Consider the following 19,285-nt stretch of genomic DNA (forward strand, 5'->3'; position numbering starts at 1 on the left):
ACTAATTAAAGTACTCTGTGAATTACCATTTAATGGTTATTTTAATTTGAGTTTTTTCCCTATTATTGTGTGACAGTCAAATTACTTAGTTAATTTGGACTACAGATTAGGCAGCTATCCGTAATTCTATAAAATTTTGATTATCTTGATGAGCTTACTAAAATCGATGGCCTTTATGGTTTTCTACTTTCTTTGGAAAACCCTGACTCATACAGTAATTATATTAAAAACCAAAAAATTCTTCTATCTTATAGTTACTGTATGGATCATTAGACTCTTATAAATTTAAAATACATATGAGATCTTAGTGATCTTATTTTTTCTCTATTGAAACCTTTTTCTGTTTTATCATCCTAGGAACTATTCTGTTGTTGCTCTTCATTATTTATTAATTATTACCAAATATGCTTAAAAACACAGGAGTAGTACGAAAGTGGAAAAATGATGGAATTGCCAAAAGGATGATGGAATAGTGAAATTAATTGTCATCCTGCAGTTTTCTTATTGTGTTGCCCAGTGTATTGGATCATGTTTTAAGCAGGTATAAAAAAAGACTGGAAACACTACCTTTTTACTTTCATTTAACACAGTTGAGAGTACAGAATTTTTCATTTCCTGTCTGAAATGGCAAAGAGGAGGAAGTTAACAGAGGAAGATTTTCCCTAATTTTTAGATGAATCAAAGGATAGATGCTGTCAAAGAGACTGAAAGCAGCACTCTAGACTCTAATGATGATGGTGAAATTGATTGTCTGAAATCTGGGACTCTTAAGTCTACAGATAATGATATCCTAGTTGAATTTTCTCAAACTCAAGAATTGATGAATAAACAATATATTTCCAAGGACAAAGAAGAAACATGTCATTGTTTAGTTAGTTATTTCTCAGGAAGGCTTTTATCATCCAGTATTTTGTGACAAATCTAGACCATTCCATTTACTGAAAGGGCATATGACATATTTTATGATGTTTATACACCAGAATTTTTTGATTCAAAGAAATCTGCTTATGTTTAAATTCCTATTAAAAATTGTAATAGTTGCCTTTTACTATCCATATCTATTCACTTCTGTAAATTAATCATAACATGCCTTAAAATATATATTAAGAAATAAGGGTCTGTTCGATGTTGCTGATACATGTGATGCTTGTCTTTTCTGGTATCTGAAGGCTAATGTGTCTAATATTTGAGGTTTAAGAATGTGTGGTTTAAATAATTTGTACCATTTATTCATTTATTGAGTATGTATATTACCAAACACTGTTCCTGGATTCTGGTATACAGCAGTAAACAAAGCAAAGTTCTGGCTCTTAAGGACCTTGCATTCAAGTGGGAGGGGCCAGATAATAAATAGACAAATAATATGTCAAGGGGTTATAAGGTCTGTGAAGAAAAATTAAACAGAGTAAAGAAATAGAGGGTGTTTAAGGAGAAAGAATGCTTAATGATTTTTCTTTATTTATTGCAAAGTGATTTACATAACTGAAATGAGATACTGAAGATGTATAATGCTGTAGTTATTTTCCTGTGGAAGACTTGCTTATAGTAATGAATTCCTTTTTACTTTATCTAATTTTAGCTTATTTTCTTCAGCTGATTTTTAAAAAAGGATGTGATAGATATGTTTTAGTGTCCATGAAAAAAGGACAAGGTAAATGTTTATTACAGAATACATTGAGACACTTTCAAATATATTCTTTTGTAGGGTTTTTTACATGGAATATTCGAACGTCTAAAACAGTTTCTGGAATGCAGTAAGTACTTCCATTACAGTAATTTTTACTGTAGAATCCTTATTCATTAATAGCTTATTCATTATTTATTAATAACTAGTATTAATGAAGATTAATGAATTTTCATTCATTAATAGCTTCTGCTCTGTACATGCAAATCTGGAGAAAGTGTTTTGAATAAGTGCCCCATTAGTTGGATGACCTGAGTGAGCTCTTGATAGCTGGAGACATCCAGTATGTGGCTAATGTTAGTATCTTTTATCTTGATGATTAAATTTCTGAAGTTAGATTGGAAGCTTAGCTTTGTCTTCATAAACTTGTCTTGTCCTGAGTATAGAGGGAGACTTTAAAAAAAAAAAAAAAAATCTGTTCTGTTCTTTTCTTCCTCTGTATTTTTACTGCTACTACCCTTTTCCAGGCAGACATCCATGACAGTCATATGTTTAATAAATACTGAGTGTAGCCTATATGCCAGATGCAGTTTCTTCTCTTAGACTCTTCAGTATGTTTTATGTGTGATTGTGTGCATATATATGGGGACTTTCTTCCCTGAGAAGGTGTCTTAGTGTATTCTCTTTTAGGAAATTTCTGATTGTTTTCTGTCAGTCATTTTCAATTTAGTAAACATTAATGTGCCTATTGCCAGGAACTGTCCTGCGTACTGTGCATGCAAAGATGAATAAGACAGCTTATATCACGTAGTTAATTTTTCTAAAAATGGTTATTTTTCTTTGGTCATCCCTGTGGGGATAGCAGAAGGAAGAACAGAAGTCTTTCCAGGAAAAGAGAATGAGAAAAATGATGAAACAGAATATGAAGAGTATGATTAGAGAGCAAAGGGGTTTATGGGCTGGTGGACATTATTTTGAATGTATAAAAGAATTACGCCAGAGAAGTTACCATAAGAAATTTGTCTGAAGATATAGGAAAAATAATAATGAGTACATTACTCTTTGAGTTGTTTATTTTTACACATTTATGTTGCCTAAAAATTATTTCAGGTATGACTAGTTTTTGAAATGTGATTCATGATTGTCACTAAAATTGTGACCCTTTTACTTTAAAATGAGTTTAGTTCATATTTCAGGATTAATTTTGTTTAGTGTGGCACTGAATATTACTGTTCATTATTAAGTGCAAATCTTGGTATTGCTTTTTAATAATGAATTCATGATGCAAAATATGAAAATATAACTGGCAATATTTTTATAGAAGTTATAGTGTTGTTGTGGTTGTGAACTTATAGAATATTATAAACTGACACTAATATTTGAAATATATTTTAACAGGTAGAAGTATAGGTACAGATAATGTTTGTAGAGATAGACTGGAAAAGACCATTATTCTTTTTACTAAAGTGGTAAGTTTTCTATTTATCTTAAGTATGTTTTCTCAAATGTAATACATACACTCAAATTTAGAAAGGAAAATGATATTTTTGTAGCCATACATTTTCACTTTAGTTTAAGGAAACTTATGACTCCTTATAGGAAAGCTAAAAAATTACCTTTATATATTTAAACTTGTAGAATGCATATAATAATTCAATTTATATACTGTACATTATACTGTGTAAGCCACCTTGATAGGAAAAAAATGAATCCTAATATGTATTAGAAAAATTGATTCCGGGCAACCAAAGGAAAAATAAATAAATGGGATTATATCAAACTAAAAAGCTTCTGCACAGCAAAAGAAACAATTAAAAGAGTTAAAAGACAACCAACAGAGTGGGAGAAAATATTTGCAAAATATACATCTGACAAAGGATTAATATCCAGAATATATAAGGAACTCAAACAACTTTACAAGAAGAAAACAAGCAACCCAATTAAAAAATGGGCAAAAGAGCTAAGTAGGCATTTCTCTAAGGAAGATATCCAAATGGCCAACAGACATATGAAAAAATGCTCAACATCACTCAGCATCCGGGAAATGCAAATCAAAACCACATTGAGATACCATCTAACCCCAGTTAGGATGGCTAAAATCCAAAAGACTATGAACGATAAATGCTGGCGAGGCTGCGGAGAAAAAGGAACTCTCATACATTGTTGGTGGGACTGCAAAATGGTGCAGCCTCTATGGAAAATGGTATGGAGGTTCCTTAAACAATTGCAAATAGATCTACCATACGACCCAGCCATCCCATTGTTGGGAATATACCCAGAGGAATGGAAATCATCAAGTCGAAGGTATACCTGTTCCCCAATGTTCATCGCAGCACTCTTTACAATAGCCAAGAGTTGGAACCAGCCCAAATGCCCATCATCAGATGAGTGGATACGGAAAATGTGGTACATCTACACAATGGAATACTACTCAGCTATAAAAACGAATGAAATACTGCCATTTGCAACAACATGGATGGACCTCGAGAGAATTATATTAAGTGAAACAAGTCAGGCACAGAAAGAGAAATACCACATGTTCTCACTTATTGGTGGGAGCTAAAAATTAATATATAAATTCACACACACACATACACACATACACACACAAACGGGGGGGGGGGTAAGAAGATATAACAACCACAATTATTTGAAGTTGATACAACAAACAAACAGAAAGGACATGGTTGGGGGGGGAGGGGGGGAGGGAGAAGGGAGGGAGGTTTTGGTGATGGGGAGCATTAATCAGCTACAATGTATATCGACAAAATAAAATTAAAAAAAAAAATAAATAAAAAATAAAAAAAAAATAATCTTGGTAGAGGCAGAGAATCAAGATGGTGGAATAGATGGTCCCCAGCATCTCTCTGTCCCACAATCCACCAATTTACAACTATTAAAAAAGCAATAACAGACAAGCTGGGGCCGCTAGAGCTCAGGGGAAGGGGAGGAGAGACCTACGGAGTTCATGAAGGCAGGAGAAGCCACAAAGAGAGAAAGAAGGGACCGTTCCGACCATTTTGAACCCTGGCCATTTCAAGTCTGGCCCTGGCGAGCACACAGAGCAGGAGCTAGCAAAAGCCACAGGTGTGCCCTTTGTGTGAAGTTGCCTGGAGACCGTAGGGGAGAGGAGGGCCTTGGTGGCCCCCAGACCAGCAAGACCACTAACAGGGTTCCCATGGACCCACACAGGAGCCACTCAGTGGCCAGTGAGTCATCGCAAGGGACCGGCACATGGCCCGTCCCATGGGAAGTGTTTGGAGTGTGGGTGGTAGGGGAGACGGGCACACCAGGGGGAACATTGGGACACAGCATGGACAGCTGATCTGACTTCCAATCAGCACAGGACCCCTCAGTGGAGACTGGTCAGGAATATAGAACTGCAAGGGGTGCAGTTTGCTGAAAACTCTCAGGCCCAGACCAGAATTTCCACACAACCCAGGTGTATCAGACCTCACAATACCCAGAAGTGCTTACAAGGTCAACAATTAAAGCCTGAGCTGCACAAAAAGCCTTCCCCAGAGAATGAACAGCAAAGCAGCAATTGAGCTCAACCACAGGACTCAAGTGCTGGTCCTCACAGGAATTTCTGCCATTTTAGAAGTAAGCAGAGGACAACAAATTAATTCCAGGGCAGAGTTTAAGTGGTGGGAATAATGAATAATCCAACACAGAACTGAAAGAAAAACCAAAATACCCACAGATCAGTGACAAAGTTCTGATAGTAACCAGTCAAGGTCTAACACCACCAAAGAACACCTATAAAATCTAAAAGAGCCAGAAGCTCCCCAGGCCCTCCACCAAGGGTAGGGGGTGTTGGCCAAGGGCCTCAGCCACGCCCACCCCAATGTCTGCATCCAGCCAGGCAGCAATCAAGCCACCACCAGAAACCCCACTGGCCCATAAGCCAGAGTGAGGGGCATGGAATGAAGGCCTCAGCCACAACCCTCTGCCCTCCACAACCAGGCCAGCCCAGCCCCCCACCTCTACCTCTGTTTCCCTACCCCTCTCCCACCTGCCCCTCCCTCTACTCCTCAACAATATCTTTGAATGTTAAAAAAAAGTAATAATAATAAATAAATTTTTAAAAATAAAAAAAAAAAAAAAAAAAAAAAAAAAAAAAAAAAAAAAGAAAAATTGATTCCTCTAAAGCTTATTATTCTTAGAACCACTGTAGAAAGCAGAGATAAAGAGGGATGGCAGTGCCGTACAGCTGGATATAGATCACATATAGGAGCCAGTATAATATCAGAAGTCAGCATTATTAAGAATGACTATCAGATTACCAATATAAAACATCTTTTGACTGGAATCATATGGGTGCACTGTGCTAGGCAATGTGTATACATTTTTGCTAAAACTAAGTTTTATATAAACTTGTTAATTTTTAATGAAATTTGGGGTTTGGAGAATTTGGAGAAGTGCAAAGAATTGGGTTTAGCAGTTAGGAAGACCTGGTTTGAGGACTACTTGCACTAAAATAGGTACTAGAAGATAGGTGGGAATATCCAAATCTGTAACCTATTTTCCCCTTTTCATTGAAGGGTCAATAATAGGGCTGTGGTTGTCTGTTCCCTGGGAGGGGAGGAAAGGAATAGAAATGAGCTATTTTTTGAGGGGTAGCATTTACCTTTAGTTTCAGTTGTCTTCATTTCTCATGTGCCAAATAGTATCAACAGCAAAAGCCCACTTAATTTTTCAAGACCCAGTATAAAATTGACTCAGATCTTTTAAGTTGAAAACACAAAGCAAAGTAAAACAGGATGATGTAGTTAGTCATTGGGGCTCTGCAGTATATGTCACTGACATTGGCCTGCATCTCTGCCACCAACAGTCCCTGCTCAGGTCAGTCACATGAGTGAAAATTTAAAAACCATTATTTAGATGGTCTGTTTTAGAAAACACATTGATTATTGAGCTACTGGATTTTTCAGTTCTTTCTTTTAATCCTTACTTAAAATAATGACATGGATAGATGGTTTCTATAATTTACTATTTTTTCAGGACAAGTTGGAAGCAATAATTTCACTTATGAAATTCATATTTATGATTTTTAAGACTTTGTTAAAGTTTTAAAAATTGGAACATTTCAAACATGCCTCCCAATAAAATTGTATAACTTAGTCCCCATGAAGTTATCACTCAGCTTCAGCAGTTATCAACATGTGGTCACGTCAGTCCTGTTTTGTCTGTATGCTTTCTTCTCATCTGTACCCTTGCTGGTTATTTTAAAGCAAATCCCTGATAGTATATAGAATTACCTGTAAATTTTGAGTATGTGTCTTTAAGCAATAGAGTTTTTTGTTTTCAAACGTGATCTTAACACATTTAAAAAATAGTAATAGCTTCTTAATATCATTTAAATATCTAGTCAGTTTTCAGATTTCTCTGCTTGTTTCATGAATTTTTTAAATCTATTTCCTGAGGTAACAAGTCATTTTCTGCAGTTTTCTGTGTTTTGGATTTGGCTGCTTGTATCCCCTTGTGTTATTTAACATGTGCCTTTGTCTCCATGCTCCTCCTCCTCCTTTCATATTTCTTATAAATTCGTAGTTAGCTCTAGAGGCTTGATCACATTCAGGTTTTTGGGGGGCGTGAGGGGGAGAGTGTGGAATGGGGTAGGATGGCAAGAATACAGGTAGTGCTGTGTATTTCGTGTTGCATCTCATCAGGAGGCACACAATGTCTGGTCTAAGATTGATAAGTGAGCTATCAGAGTTTTTCAACAGCCTTTCTCCTATCGATTTTAGTATGCATTGATGATCATTGCCTAGATCCATTATTTGATTAGGACTTACAAAATGATGACATTCTATTATTCCTTTTGCATTTATTAGCTGAAATTCTATAAATAAGAAATCTCCATTAACCGTTTGGTACATCAAAATACAGTTCATGCAGGAAAGACAGGATAATTTTTAAATTCTTTCCATTTATCTATTACTTTTTAAAGGCATATCTTTTATACACTTATGCTTTAGTACCGTATTTACCTGTTGTTATCAAATTAAGTATAAAATGGGTCTGTTTTGGTCCCTGTACTAGAAATAACAGAGAGTTCTTGTTATGAGATATCATATGATATCATCTACATTATATTATGTACCCCAAGAAAGATTATAGTACATGTAAAATTGCGTATACACAGACTCCCCAACAAGATATAAAACTTGCTAAATGTTTATTAGTAAAGTTATAATTGGAGTGACTATATTCCAATATGAATTTGGGGAAAATACATCTTAATTTTTTTCTTTATAGCTTTTGGACTTCTTGGATCAGCATCCCTTTTCATTTACTCCTCTAATTCAGAGATCACTGGAATTTTCTGTAAGCTTTGTTTTTACAGAAGTTGGCGAAGGCGTTACATTTGAACGATTCATTGTCCAGTGCATGAATCTCATTAAGATGATTGTCAAAAACTATGCTTATAAGCCATCCAAAAATTTTGAAGGTAATGCTTTACTGGTAGGTTTTTTGTTTTTTTTTTTTAAATTTCATTTATTTTAATCTAAGCATGAAGTAATTGCTACTTTTATGTACTTTTTTTTGAAATTCATTTGTCTTGGTCTGAAGAATGCACTTACTGGGACATGAAATAGAGATAAGGATTATAGTCTTTAATATGTGAATACCAGCCTTTAAAAACAATAAAGTGTGCATTTAGTACACTGTCTTTTATAGTACCTATTGAAGCTTACATTGTGGGTTGTATTCATTTGAACAGTTAAAAGCTTTCTCTGACTTAATATAAAGTGTGGTTGCTTCTAGACAGGTTAAAGTGTTTGTTATATTATTTAGAATTCATTCATATGAATATGTACCAAGATGAATAAGGAAGTCTTCTAGGGGGAAGAGAGAGACGTATGACTAACTCACTTCAGTGTGCTGTGGTAATACATCTTGGTGAGGTACAAGCTGTGGTGGTAAGCCAGAAGCAGGACTGATGTGGGTGTGTTGCAAATAAAGGAGAGAGAGTCTTTGAGATATTCATAATAAAAAATGAAAATTTATATGCAAGTGCATCTTTTTTCCTGAGAGTGTTATTTAAGTTACATAATTCAACTTACGTAGAATGTTTGGCTGTACAATTAACTTGGAAATTTTATTTTTGTAGATAGCAGCCCTGAAACTCTTGAAGCCCATAAGATTAAGGTGGCATTCTTCACATATCCCACTTTGACAGAGATATGTAGAAGATTAGTTTCTCATTATTTTCTATTAACTGAAGAAGAACTGACAATGTGGGAAGAAGACCCAGAAGGCTTTAGTAAGACTTAATTTTTCATTTTTAGTGGGGTTTTTCTCTCCCTTCCTTCAATACTAAGTTATCTATTTGAGTGATAGCTATAATAGCATTGTATTTTAATATAGCACTTTTGATCTGAGAATCATGGTTTTTTAAAATTATCACCCTTTTTGTTACCCAGTAGATAAAATTTAGAAGCAGAAAATAAAGGACTTATTCAAATATGATATAGGATTTTGTCCAGAAAGAGATCTTTTAATTTTTAGATGCACTTACAAGTATAACTTGTGGTTTAAAACAAAAATATAAAATTAATTGACTGTATTATCAGGTCAGTTGTTACTTGTGATTCATCCTATATTATTTTTTATTTGAAGAAATCATTGCTTCAAAAAGAAATTTGGAGATTTTTTGATGGTTAATTTTTGTTAATTTTTACAGGGGATCCTTTTACCTGTTTGAATTTTGGTAGTAGACAACTGAGTAGCATAAACCTAAAAGGGCCCTTGCTATAGAAAGTCAGGGAATCGTGCCTGGTATGAATTACTTTGGCCATGGTGGGACACAGGCTTACCTGTTTGGCTGGATGCCCTTGTATAGTTACACAAAGACAAGGGTACTTTTAAAAGTTTGTGAAAAATGTAGAATTAAAAGATAATAAGACTCTTTCCATGAATTTTTTGAAGACCCCTCATTTGTTTCCTAATATTTTAAGAATGGCTTTTACTTTTTGGGAGATTTATTTTCCTCCTCTTTTTGTTATTTAGAAATAATTTTAGTTCATTTAGAAATTACAGCATTGTACTGCACAATCCATTCTTTTGTGTTTTGGCTTTTTCCTAGATAAAATCTTATGTTTCAGTTTGCTTTCTTTATGCAGTGTATACAATGTAGTAAGAAGCGTTGAGTCTCCAGATTTTTAAAAATTCTGAAGTATTTTACTTTATAGGAAATTTATGGAAAGTGTGACTAATCACTTTAACTTGTGAAACATGATTACTGCATTAAAATGAAATGATTCTCAGGACTGTAGTGATATTGTATCAGGTGATATCACATACTCTGGAAATGACAAGTACTTTGAGCTTTCCTCCATAAAGAATTTTTAATGAAAGTGAGAATGCTTATGGATGTAATAAACACTTGATAGGTGACTGTCAGATACACACATGTGATCTTTAGCTTATATTAAAGAAATCTGTGTAAGGTCTGTGTTTCCAAGGTTTTGCTTTTATTGTCATGTTTAAAACAATTAACAGAAATATTATATTGATGTTATTAAAATCTTTGTTTTCTAAACTGAGATTTTTTTTTTTTTTTTGGTGGCTGGCTGGTATAGGGATCTGAACCTTTGACCTTGGGGTTACCAGCACCATGCTCTAACCAAGTGAGCTAACTGGCCAGCCCCCAAAATGACATTTCCAAAAAGTTTTGGAAATATCATTATTACATTTCTGGAGAGTATCATTTGTCATATTTTTAATTGCAGCAGTGGAAGAAACAGGAGGAGATTCTTGGAAATATAGTTTGAGGGTAAGTATTAATAGAAAAATTGGCAGGGGAAAGCTTAACCTCTCTAAAGAATGACATTCTGTTGGAGATTCCCAATATTAAGTCCAACAGATAGGAAGCTATTTATAACTGTAGGAAACTGTATTTGAGAGGAGAGTACTTAAGAATTTTAATCTGAATTTTTTCTCTTTTTGTTAACTTGCAAACTAAACTTTTCTTCACTTTTCAGCCAAATTGCTTAGGGAATAATTGTCATTGCATAAATGGAAAACGTATTTGAAAGTGAAAGCTCTCACATTTTTAGCTAGAATGATTTTTTTCCTTGTTAAGTACTTTATTAATAAAGCTTCTTTTGATAACGTTATTTCTTTTAACCACCTTGTACGAGGGTACTTCACAAAATTCGTGGAAAAATGGAATGAAAAGATAATACTAATCTTTCTTTTTTGAATTTTTTTTATTATTAGCATATTCATTATTACAAGTTGTAATTTTTCTTTATGCCCTTTACCCAAACTATGACTCTCCAAACCCCCTAATACTAATCTTTCCATGAACTTTTTGAAGACCCTTCATATGATTCTTAGAGACTAGCCCATTGCTTTCAGTTATAGGATGCTTTTAAAACACATTTATTAATATGGCAAACATTTTGCCTTTAAGACAAATTTATCAAATATGGTCTTTGGGCTTAAAAAAAACTTAAAAAATTAATTACTTTGATTTTGTAATAAAATTCCTTTTAGGGAGAAGTGCAAACATATTAAAAAACAGAATAATGTTATAAGCCCTTCATGATAACTTTATCAGTTATTAACTCATGGCTAGTCCAGTTTTCATGTAAGCACTTCCCCTTCCCGAACTTGGATTACTTTGAAGCACATATCCGAGATGATAATATTATTTCATTTCTACATATTTCAGTATGTGTATCTATAGAATTTTTCTTAAAGAAAAAGCACAGTACCTTAAAAATTTAATTATAATTTTTTAATATTATGAACCATCTAGTGATTCAGTACTTTTAAGAACCAAAACGAATCATTCTTTTTATGTAGCTGTTTGTTAAAAGGAATACTACTTTTTTGGGGGGGGTGGCTGGCTGAAGAAATACTACTTTATATGGTGAATCAAATTCATGAGTTGCTGTTGTTGCTTATTATATATCATTGCTAAGAAAATATAGAATTTTTTCACAGATTAAATTTTGCATAGCCAGTCATTTATGGTACTGGAGTATACATGAATGTGGCTACAGAATGGTTTTTTAATTTAAAGCATGGCTAATTAAATATGTAAACTGTTCTCTGTAGTTTTAAGCTTTTGAATGCATAATGCTAAATAATTAAAATAATGAAACTTTTTATTTTATGAATTAAATTATAATTTGATTTTATTTTCTGTTGTGCTTATTACAAAAATAGTAATCTTAAAAAAAATCAAGAATTGGAAACATTTTCACAGTTTTAGGATTTTAAGAATGAGTATTTGCTTTATTGTAGAATTAGTCAATACAATATACCATTGTTTTTATTAGAAATAAAACAATTCATTTTCTTTTAAATTGTTTTAAATTAAAACAATTTAATTCTTTTCCTTCTCTAGCCTTGCACTGAAGTACTATTTATAGATATATTCCATGAATATAATCAGACTCTTACTCCTGTACTTCTAGAAATGATGCAAACACTTCAAGGTAAGGTATATTTTGTCATGGTTTAATTTATTGATTTAATTAGTGTTCAGTTAAAATAGTTTAAGTGCCTACTATATATAATGTGCTGTTTCCTAGGTCATATCATGGATATCAATTTGAGAAAGACAGAATGTTTCTTTCCTGAAGGTGTGGGATTTTTGAGATAGTCCTTTAGTTATAGCTTGGAATATGATAGTTAGGTTTTGCTGTTGTAAACATAATAGCAGCATAAGCAAAATAGCAGTCATACTGTTTGGGGAAACTGTCTGCAATAGTTGTAGGAATTGGTGAGAGAAGGTTAAAATAATAAGTGTTAGCCTCAGTTAGAATGAATGGTGGCAGTAGGAATGGAAAGAAGGTGATGGATTTAAGAGAGAATAATGAAATAAAATTTTGGCACTTGATTATTTCACTTTATACACAAGTAATTAGTTATTTATTTACTATCATTGATTTTTTATTTTATTTTATTTTATTTATTTCATTTTATGTTTTTTGTGTATGTCTGGCTAGTGCAAAGAACTGAACCCTTGACCTTGGTGTTATAGTACCATGTTTCAGTGATTTATGATTTCTGACTTTTCTGCTTGACTGTAAATTCCAGGGGCCATTGATCATGTCTGTTTTCTTCATACTTTATTCACAGTGTCTGGCATACTCAGTAACTATTTGTTGATTGATTGCTTTTTGGCAACTGAACGTGCTGAGAAAGAGAAAGTGATCAAAGATGATCCTAAACTTTTGAGTCGTAATGACAGGGAAAAGTTATCTCATTAGTAGTGGCTGGAAATAGAGATATACTTTTGGAGTCAATGCACATAAGGAGCCTTGGGAGAAAAGTAGAGAAGTAGAGGTTCAAGAACAGAACCTAAGATTTTACCTATAGGGATATGAGGAGGTGAAACGCCCTGCAAAAAAGTCAGAAAAAAAGTGAGAAACAGTCCTAGAAGTATGAAGAGAAGTAAGGAGGTGTGTCCTAGAGAAGAGCATGTAAGTGTCAAGTGCTTATAAGAGGCAGAAGGCAGTGGAATGTTCTGAGGGAGTAGATTATTTGATTGGTTGGGGCAAGAGTGGTAATATAAGGATCAGCTGTTGAGCAGGTGGTGATGTCATACAGCAAGAGAATCTCCTGTAGGGAAGGAGATTCCTGATCCTGTTTGTAGTAAGAGAGGAGCTCACCTTTTAGGCTTTTGTTTTCTCAAAAACATAATAGAGTGTTTCAGCTTCAAATGAGCTATCAGTCAAGTTATGTTAATTTTTAAAGGTAGTTTGAGCTTTATTGTATTTTCACATGGGTTGATTTGCATTGTATAGTGGGTTACTAATTTCTTTTTTTTTTAAATTTTAACGTTTACTTTTACGTATTTGTGGGGTACAGTGTGTTTCAATACATGCATATACTGCACAATGACTCACTTAGGGTAGATATCATAGTTTTGTACCTATTAGTCCACTACTTCTCCCTCCTCCCTCTTGCCTCTCAGCCTCTGGTAACCATTATTCTACTCTCTGCTTCTATGAAAGCCACTTTTTTTTTTTTTCTTTTTAAGTTCCACACATGAGTGAGATCATGTGGTATTTGTCTTTATGTGCTATCATTTGTTACTTTCTATCTTTTTGATAATAGCCCTTCTAATTGGAGTCAGGTGATATCTCATTATGGTTTTAATTTCCATTTTCTTGAATATTAGTGAAGTTGAGTATTTTTTCATGTACCTGTTGGCCATTTGTATGTCTTCTTTTGAGAAATATCTGTTCAGTTCCTTTGCCCATTTTTTAATTGTTATTTGTTTTTTTCTGTTGAATTGAGTTCTTTACGTATCTGGAATATTAGCCCCTTGTCTGGTGTGTAGTTTACAAACACTTCCTTCCATTGTGTAAGTTGTCTCTTCCCTTTGTTGATTGTGTCCCATGCTACACAGAAGCTTTTTAGTTTGATGTAGTCCCGTTAGTCTGTTTTTGCTTTAGTTGTCTGTGCCTTTGCAATCTTGCTCAAAAAAGCATTGCCCACTCCCATTTTATATAGCATTTCCCCTATATTTTCTTCTATTTTCTTGTAGTTTAATAGTTTCTGGTCTTAAATTTAGGTCTTTAATTCATTTTGAGTTGATTTTTATGTATGGTGAGAGATAGTGGTCTAGTTTCAATCTCCTGCATTTGAATATCCAGTTTTCCCATCACTCTTTATTGAAGAGGATGTTCTTTCCCCAGTGTATATTCTTGGCACCCTTGTTGAAAATCACTTGGCAGTAAGTGCATGGATTTATTTCTGAGCTCTCTGTTGTGTTCCATTGGTCTGTTTATTTTTATGCCAGTACCATGCCGTTTTGGTTACTACAGCTTTATAGTATATTTTGAATTCAGGTAGTGTGATACCTGCAACAACTTTGTTCTTTTTGTTCACGTTTGCTTTAGCTATACAGGACCTCTTGTAGTTCCATAGAAGTTTTAAGATTGTTTTTTCTATTTCTGTGGAGAATGTCATTGGTATTTTGATAGGGATTGCATTGAATGTGTGGATTGCTTTGGGTAATATGGGCATTTTGATGATATTAATTCTTCTGACTCATGTATTTTTCCATTTATTTGTGTCTTCAGTTTCTTTCACCAGTGTTTTATAGTTTTTGTTGTGGAGTTCTTTCATTTCCTTCATTAAATTTACTCCTAAGTATTTCTTCACTTTTGGGGTAGTTAGTTATAGTGAATGAAACTATTTTCTTGATTTCTTCTTTAGCTGTTTGTTATTGGTGTAGAAGAACATGATTGATTTTTGTGTATTGATTTTGTATCCTGCTACTATACTGAATTCAGTTATTAGTTCAGTAATTTTAAGGTGGAGTCTTTAGGATTTTCTATGTATAGTATCATGTCATCTGCAAATAGGGATAGTTTGGCTTCCTCCTTTACAATTTGGATGCCACTTATTGTTTTCTCTTTCCTTATTGCACTGGCTAGAACTTTCAGTACTATGTTGAATAAGAGTGGGAAAAGTAGGTATTCTTGTATTGTTCCAGATCTAGATGAAACACTTCCAATTTTTGTTCATTCAGTATGAAACTAGCTGTGAGTTTGATGTATATGGCCTTTGTTGTGTTGAGGTACATACTTTCTATACCTAATTTGCGAATGTTTTTATCATGAATGGGTGTTGGATTTTATCAGATGGTTTTTCTGCATCTGTTAAGATGATCATAATACGATGTTTTCCTTCATTCTATTGTTGTGATATATCACATTTGTTATTTTGCATATGTTGAACATCCTTGCATCCCTGGGATGAATCCCACTTGACCATGGTGAGTGATTTTTTTAATGTGTTTTTGGATTCAGTTTGCTAGTATTTTATTGAGGATATTCACATCTGTGTTCATTAGGGGTACTGGTCTGTAGTTTTCTTTTTTGTTGTGTCTTTTTAGTGTTTTGCTATAAGAGTAATGCTGGCCTCATATAATGAGTTTGGGAGTATTCCCTTCTCGTTAGTTTTTTGGAAAAGTTTGAGAAGAGCTGGTATTAGTTCTTTAAATGTTTTGTAGAATTCAGCAGTGAAACTGTTTGGTCCTGGGGTTTTCTTTGTTGGGAGACTTTATTACTGTTTCAATCCCATTCCTTGTTATTGGTCTGTTTAGGCTATCTAGTTCTTCATGATTCAAACTTGGTAAGTTGTGGCCGGCCCGTGGCTCACTCAGGAGAGTGCGGTGCTGATAACACCAAGGCCCTGGGTTCGGATCCCATATAGGGATGGCCAGTTTGCTCACTGGCTGAGCGTGGTGCTGACAACACCAAGTCAAGAGTTAAGATCCCCTTACCGGTCATCTTTAAAAAAAAAAAAGAAAAACAACTTGGTAAGTTGTATGTGTCCAATAATTTATCCATTTCTTTTAGGTTTTCTAGTTTGTTAGCATTTAGTTGTTCATAGTAGTCTCTTATGATCCTTTATATTTCTGTGTTATCAGTTGTGATGTCTCCTTTTTCATTTCTGATTTTAATTGTTTGCATCATCTCTCTTCATTAGTCTATCTAAAGGTTTGTTGATTTTATTTGTTTTTGAAAAAACAATTCTTTGTTTCATTGATCTTTTTTATTTATTTATTTTTTAAATCTCTATTTCATTGATTTCTCCTCTGACCTTTATTATTTCTCTGCTTCTACTGATTTTGGGTTTGTCGGCACCAGGCTCAGCCAGTGAGCGAACCGGCCATCCCTATATGGGATCCGAACCCGGGGCCTTGGTGTTATCAGCACTGCACTCTCCCGAGTGAGCCATGGGCCGGCCCTTGATTTTGGGTTTGGTTTGTTCTTGTTTTTGTAGTTTCTTGAGGTGTAGTGTTATGTTGTTTATTTGTAGTTTTTAATCTTTTTTATGATATAGGCATTTATTGCTGTAAACTTCCCTCTTTGAACTGCTTTTTGCTGTATCACATAGATTTTGGTGTGTTGTGTTTTCATTTTTGTTTGAATCCAGGAATTTAAAAATTTCCTTTAGGAGCATGTTTAATTTCCATGTATTTGTACATTTTCCAGTGTCCTTTTTGTTGTTGAGTTCTAATTTTATTCCCTTGTGTTTGGACAAAATAGTTAATTTCAGTTTTTTAAAATTTGTTGTGACTTGTTTTATAATCTAACATATAGTCTATTTTAGATACTGTTCCACGTGCTGCTGAGAAGAATGTGTATTCTACAGTTGTTGGATGAGATATGTCCATTGGACCCAATCGGTCTAGAATACTGATTAATTCTGATGTTTCTTGGTTAATTTTCTGTCTGGATGACCTGTTCTTTGTTGAAAGTGGGGTTTAATGTCCCCAACTATTACTGTGCTAGAATCTGTCTCTCCCATTAGGGTGCTCTGGTGTTGGATGTGTATATATTTAAAATTGTTATATCTTCTTGTTGAATTGATCCCTTTATCATTATATATGAACTTCCTTATCTTTTTTTTTTACTTTCTTTTGCTGAAGTCAATTTTATCTTGTATAACTACTCCTGCTCTCTTTTGGTTTCTATTTGCATGAAATATCTCTTTCCATTCCTTCACTTTTAGTTGATGTGTGTCTTTATAGGTAAATTGAATTTCTTGTAGGCAGCATGTTGTTGGTTCTTGTTTTATAATCAATTGAGCCACTCTGTGTCTTTTAATTGGGGCATGTAGTCTATTTACATTTAGAGTTATTATTGATATATAGGGACTTGTTAATGCAATTTTGTTACTTTTTTTCTGGTTGTTCGTAGATCCTTTTTTCTGGTCTTACTGTTTTGTGGTTTACTGGTTTTCTCTTGCAGTGTATTTGATTTCTTGCTATTTATTTTTAGTTTGTTTCTTCTAAGTTTTTGTGTTATGGTTACCATGAGGCTTACAAAAAACATGGTATAGTCATAGCAGATTATTTTGAACTAATAACAACTTTACTTTAATATCTAAGAAAAAAGAAAAACCTAAGCCAACTCTATACTTTGAGATCATCTCCTTCCCCCTTTTGTTGTTTCAAGTTACATTCTTTAATATTGCCTGTCTTTTGTACAGTTGTATTTGTTATTGTCTTGTTAGGTTTGTCCTTTAGCCTTCGTACTAAGGATATAAGTGGTTTATTCACCACCTTTATAACATTGGAGTATTCTGAGGTTGTCTGTGTCCTTACTTTACTAGTGAGTTATGCACCTTCAAATGTTTACTTGCTGCTCCTTAGCATCATCTTCTTTTGTATTGAAAGGCTCCCTTTAGCATTTCTTGTATGATAGGTCTAGTTTTAATGAATTCCCTTAGCTTTAGTTTGTCTGGGAAAGACTTTATTTCTCCTTCATATGTGAAGGTTAGTTTTGCTGGATAGAGAATTTTTGGTTGACAGTTTTTTTCCTTCAGCACTCTGAGTATATATCATCTCTTCTGGCCTGGAGGGTTTCTACTGGCAAATCTGCTGAGAGACATACTGGGGCTCCATTGAATGTTATGTTTCTTTTCTCTTCTTGCTTCCAGTATTCTTTCTTTGTCTTTTAGTAATGTGATTATGATGTGCCTAGGAGTATTTCTCTTCAGATTGAATTTGATTGTTGACCTCTGAGCCTCCTGTACCTGGATGTTGTCAGCTTTCTCCATGCTTGGGGAATTTTCAGTCATTATTTTCTTGAATATGCTTTTTAGGTTTCCTTTTCATTTCCTTTGGGTACCTCAATTATGCGGAGGTTATTTCACTTGAGGGAGTTCCGTTTAACTGCTGCATTTCTGTTTCACTTTTTCTTCTTTTTCCTTTTTGCTCTGCTGATTGGATAATTTTATATGTTCTGTCTTTGAGCTCACTGATTCTTACCTCTGTTTGATCAAGTTTGCTGTTGGTGCTTTCAACTGAGTTTTTCAGTTTAGATAATGTATTCTTTATTTCTAGAATTCCTATTTTGGTTTTTAAAAATTGAGTCTATTCTCTTGTCAAGTTTCTCATTTTCCTGAATTGTTTTTCAGATATCACTTAGTTTTCTATCTGTATGTTCTTCTAACTCCCTGAACATTCTTAAGAGAGTTATTCTGAATTCTCTGTCAGACATTGCATAAATCTGCTGTTCTTCTAAGTCTGTTGTTTATTGCTGGTACTTTGTTTCATTTGGTGGTGTCACATTTCTGTGTTCTTTCCTAATCTTTATGTTTTTACATTGATGCCTGGGTATTTGAGGAGTCAGCTGTCTCTTATAAGTTTTATAGGTGTTCTTTTGTGGTTTTTGACCTTACTGATTAGTATCAGAGCTTTCTCTCTGGTGTGTGGCTTTTTTTGTTTGTTTTGTTTTTTCTTTCCGTTTAGTGATGGATTGATAGCTACCCCCACTACCTAACCTGTGCGCTAGAACTCATCTGCTTGTTCTGTTGTTAATTACCAAATTAGGGGAAGCTTCCCATGGAGTCTGGAATTAGAGCCCTGTGCCTGAGCTAGATTGCTGCTTTGCTGATGTTTCTCAGACTGGGGAAACCTTTTTGTGTGGATCAGATTTTAATTGTCAGCCTTTTGTGGGGTCTTGTGAGGTCACCACAGGCACAACTGGACTGTATGGAAATTCCAGCCCAGGAAAGGCTTGAGACTTTCCCACAAACCGTGGCCCCTGCAGTCCTACCTCCCTGAATAGACCTCACTATGTATGGCCTGTGCAATTGGAAGGTAGATCAGCTGCCTACACTGTGTCCACTGTGTCCCACCAAGGGGTGGGTCAGACCCCTCCCTCACCT

At 34.3% G+C, this 19,285-nt stretch overlaps 1 protein-coding gene across 2 annotated transcripts in view; it reads left to right on the forward strand.

Moving 5' to 3' along the window:
• The window catches only part of IPO11 (importin 11), a 220,119-nt gene that overhangs the window by 42,662 nt on the left and 158,172 nt on the right, over nucleotides 1–19,285 (forward strand). For both annotated transcript variants that reach the window (XM_063086928.1, XM_063086929.1), the window contains exons 8-13: nucleotides 1,706–1,754; nucleotides 3,023–3,093; nucleotides 7,886–8,078; nucleotides 8,742–8,894; nucleotides 10,363–10,406; nucleotides 11,991–12,081. In XM_063086928.1, the coding sequence (XP_062942998.1) occupies nucleotides 1,706–1,754; nucleotides 3,023–3,093; nucleotides 7,886–8,078; nucleotides 8,742–8,894; nucleotides 10,363–10,406; nucleotides 11,991–12,081 (601 nt within the window). The remainder of the gene's footprint in view (nucleotides 1–1,705; nucleotides 1,755–3,022; nucleotides 3,094–7,885; nucleotides 8,079–8,741; nucleotides 8,895–10,362; nucleotides 10,407–11,990; nucleotides 12,082–19,285) is intronic.

This window comes from Cynocephalus volans, chromosome 2, assembly GCF_027409185.1.
Source record: "Cynocephalus volans isolate mCynVol1 chromosome 2, mCynVol1.pri, whole genome shotgun sequence".
In the NCBI taxonomy this organism is placed as follows: Eukaryota; Metazoa; Chordata; class Mammalia; order Dermoptera; family Cynocephalidae; genus Cynocephalus; species Cynocephalus volans.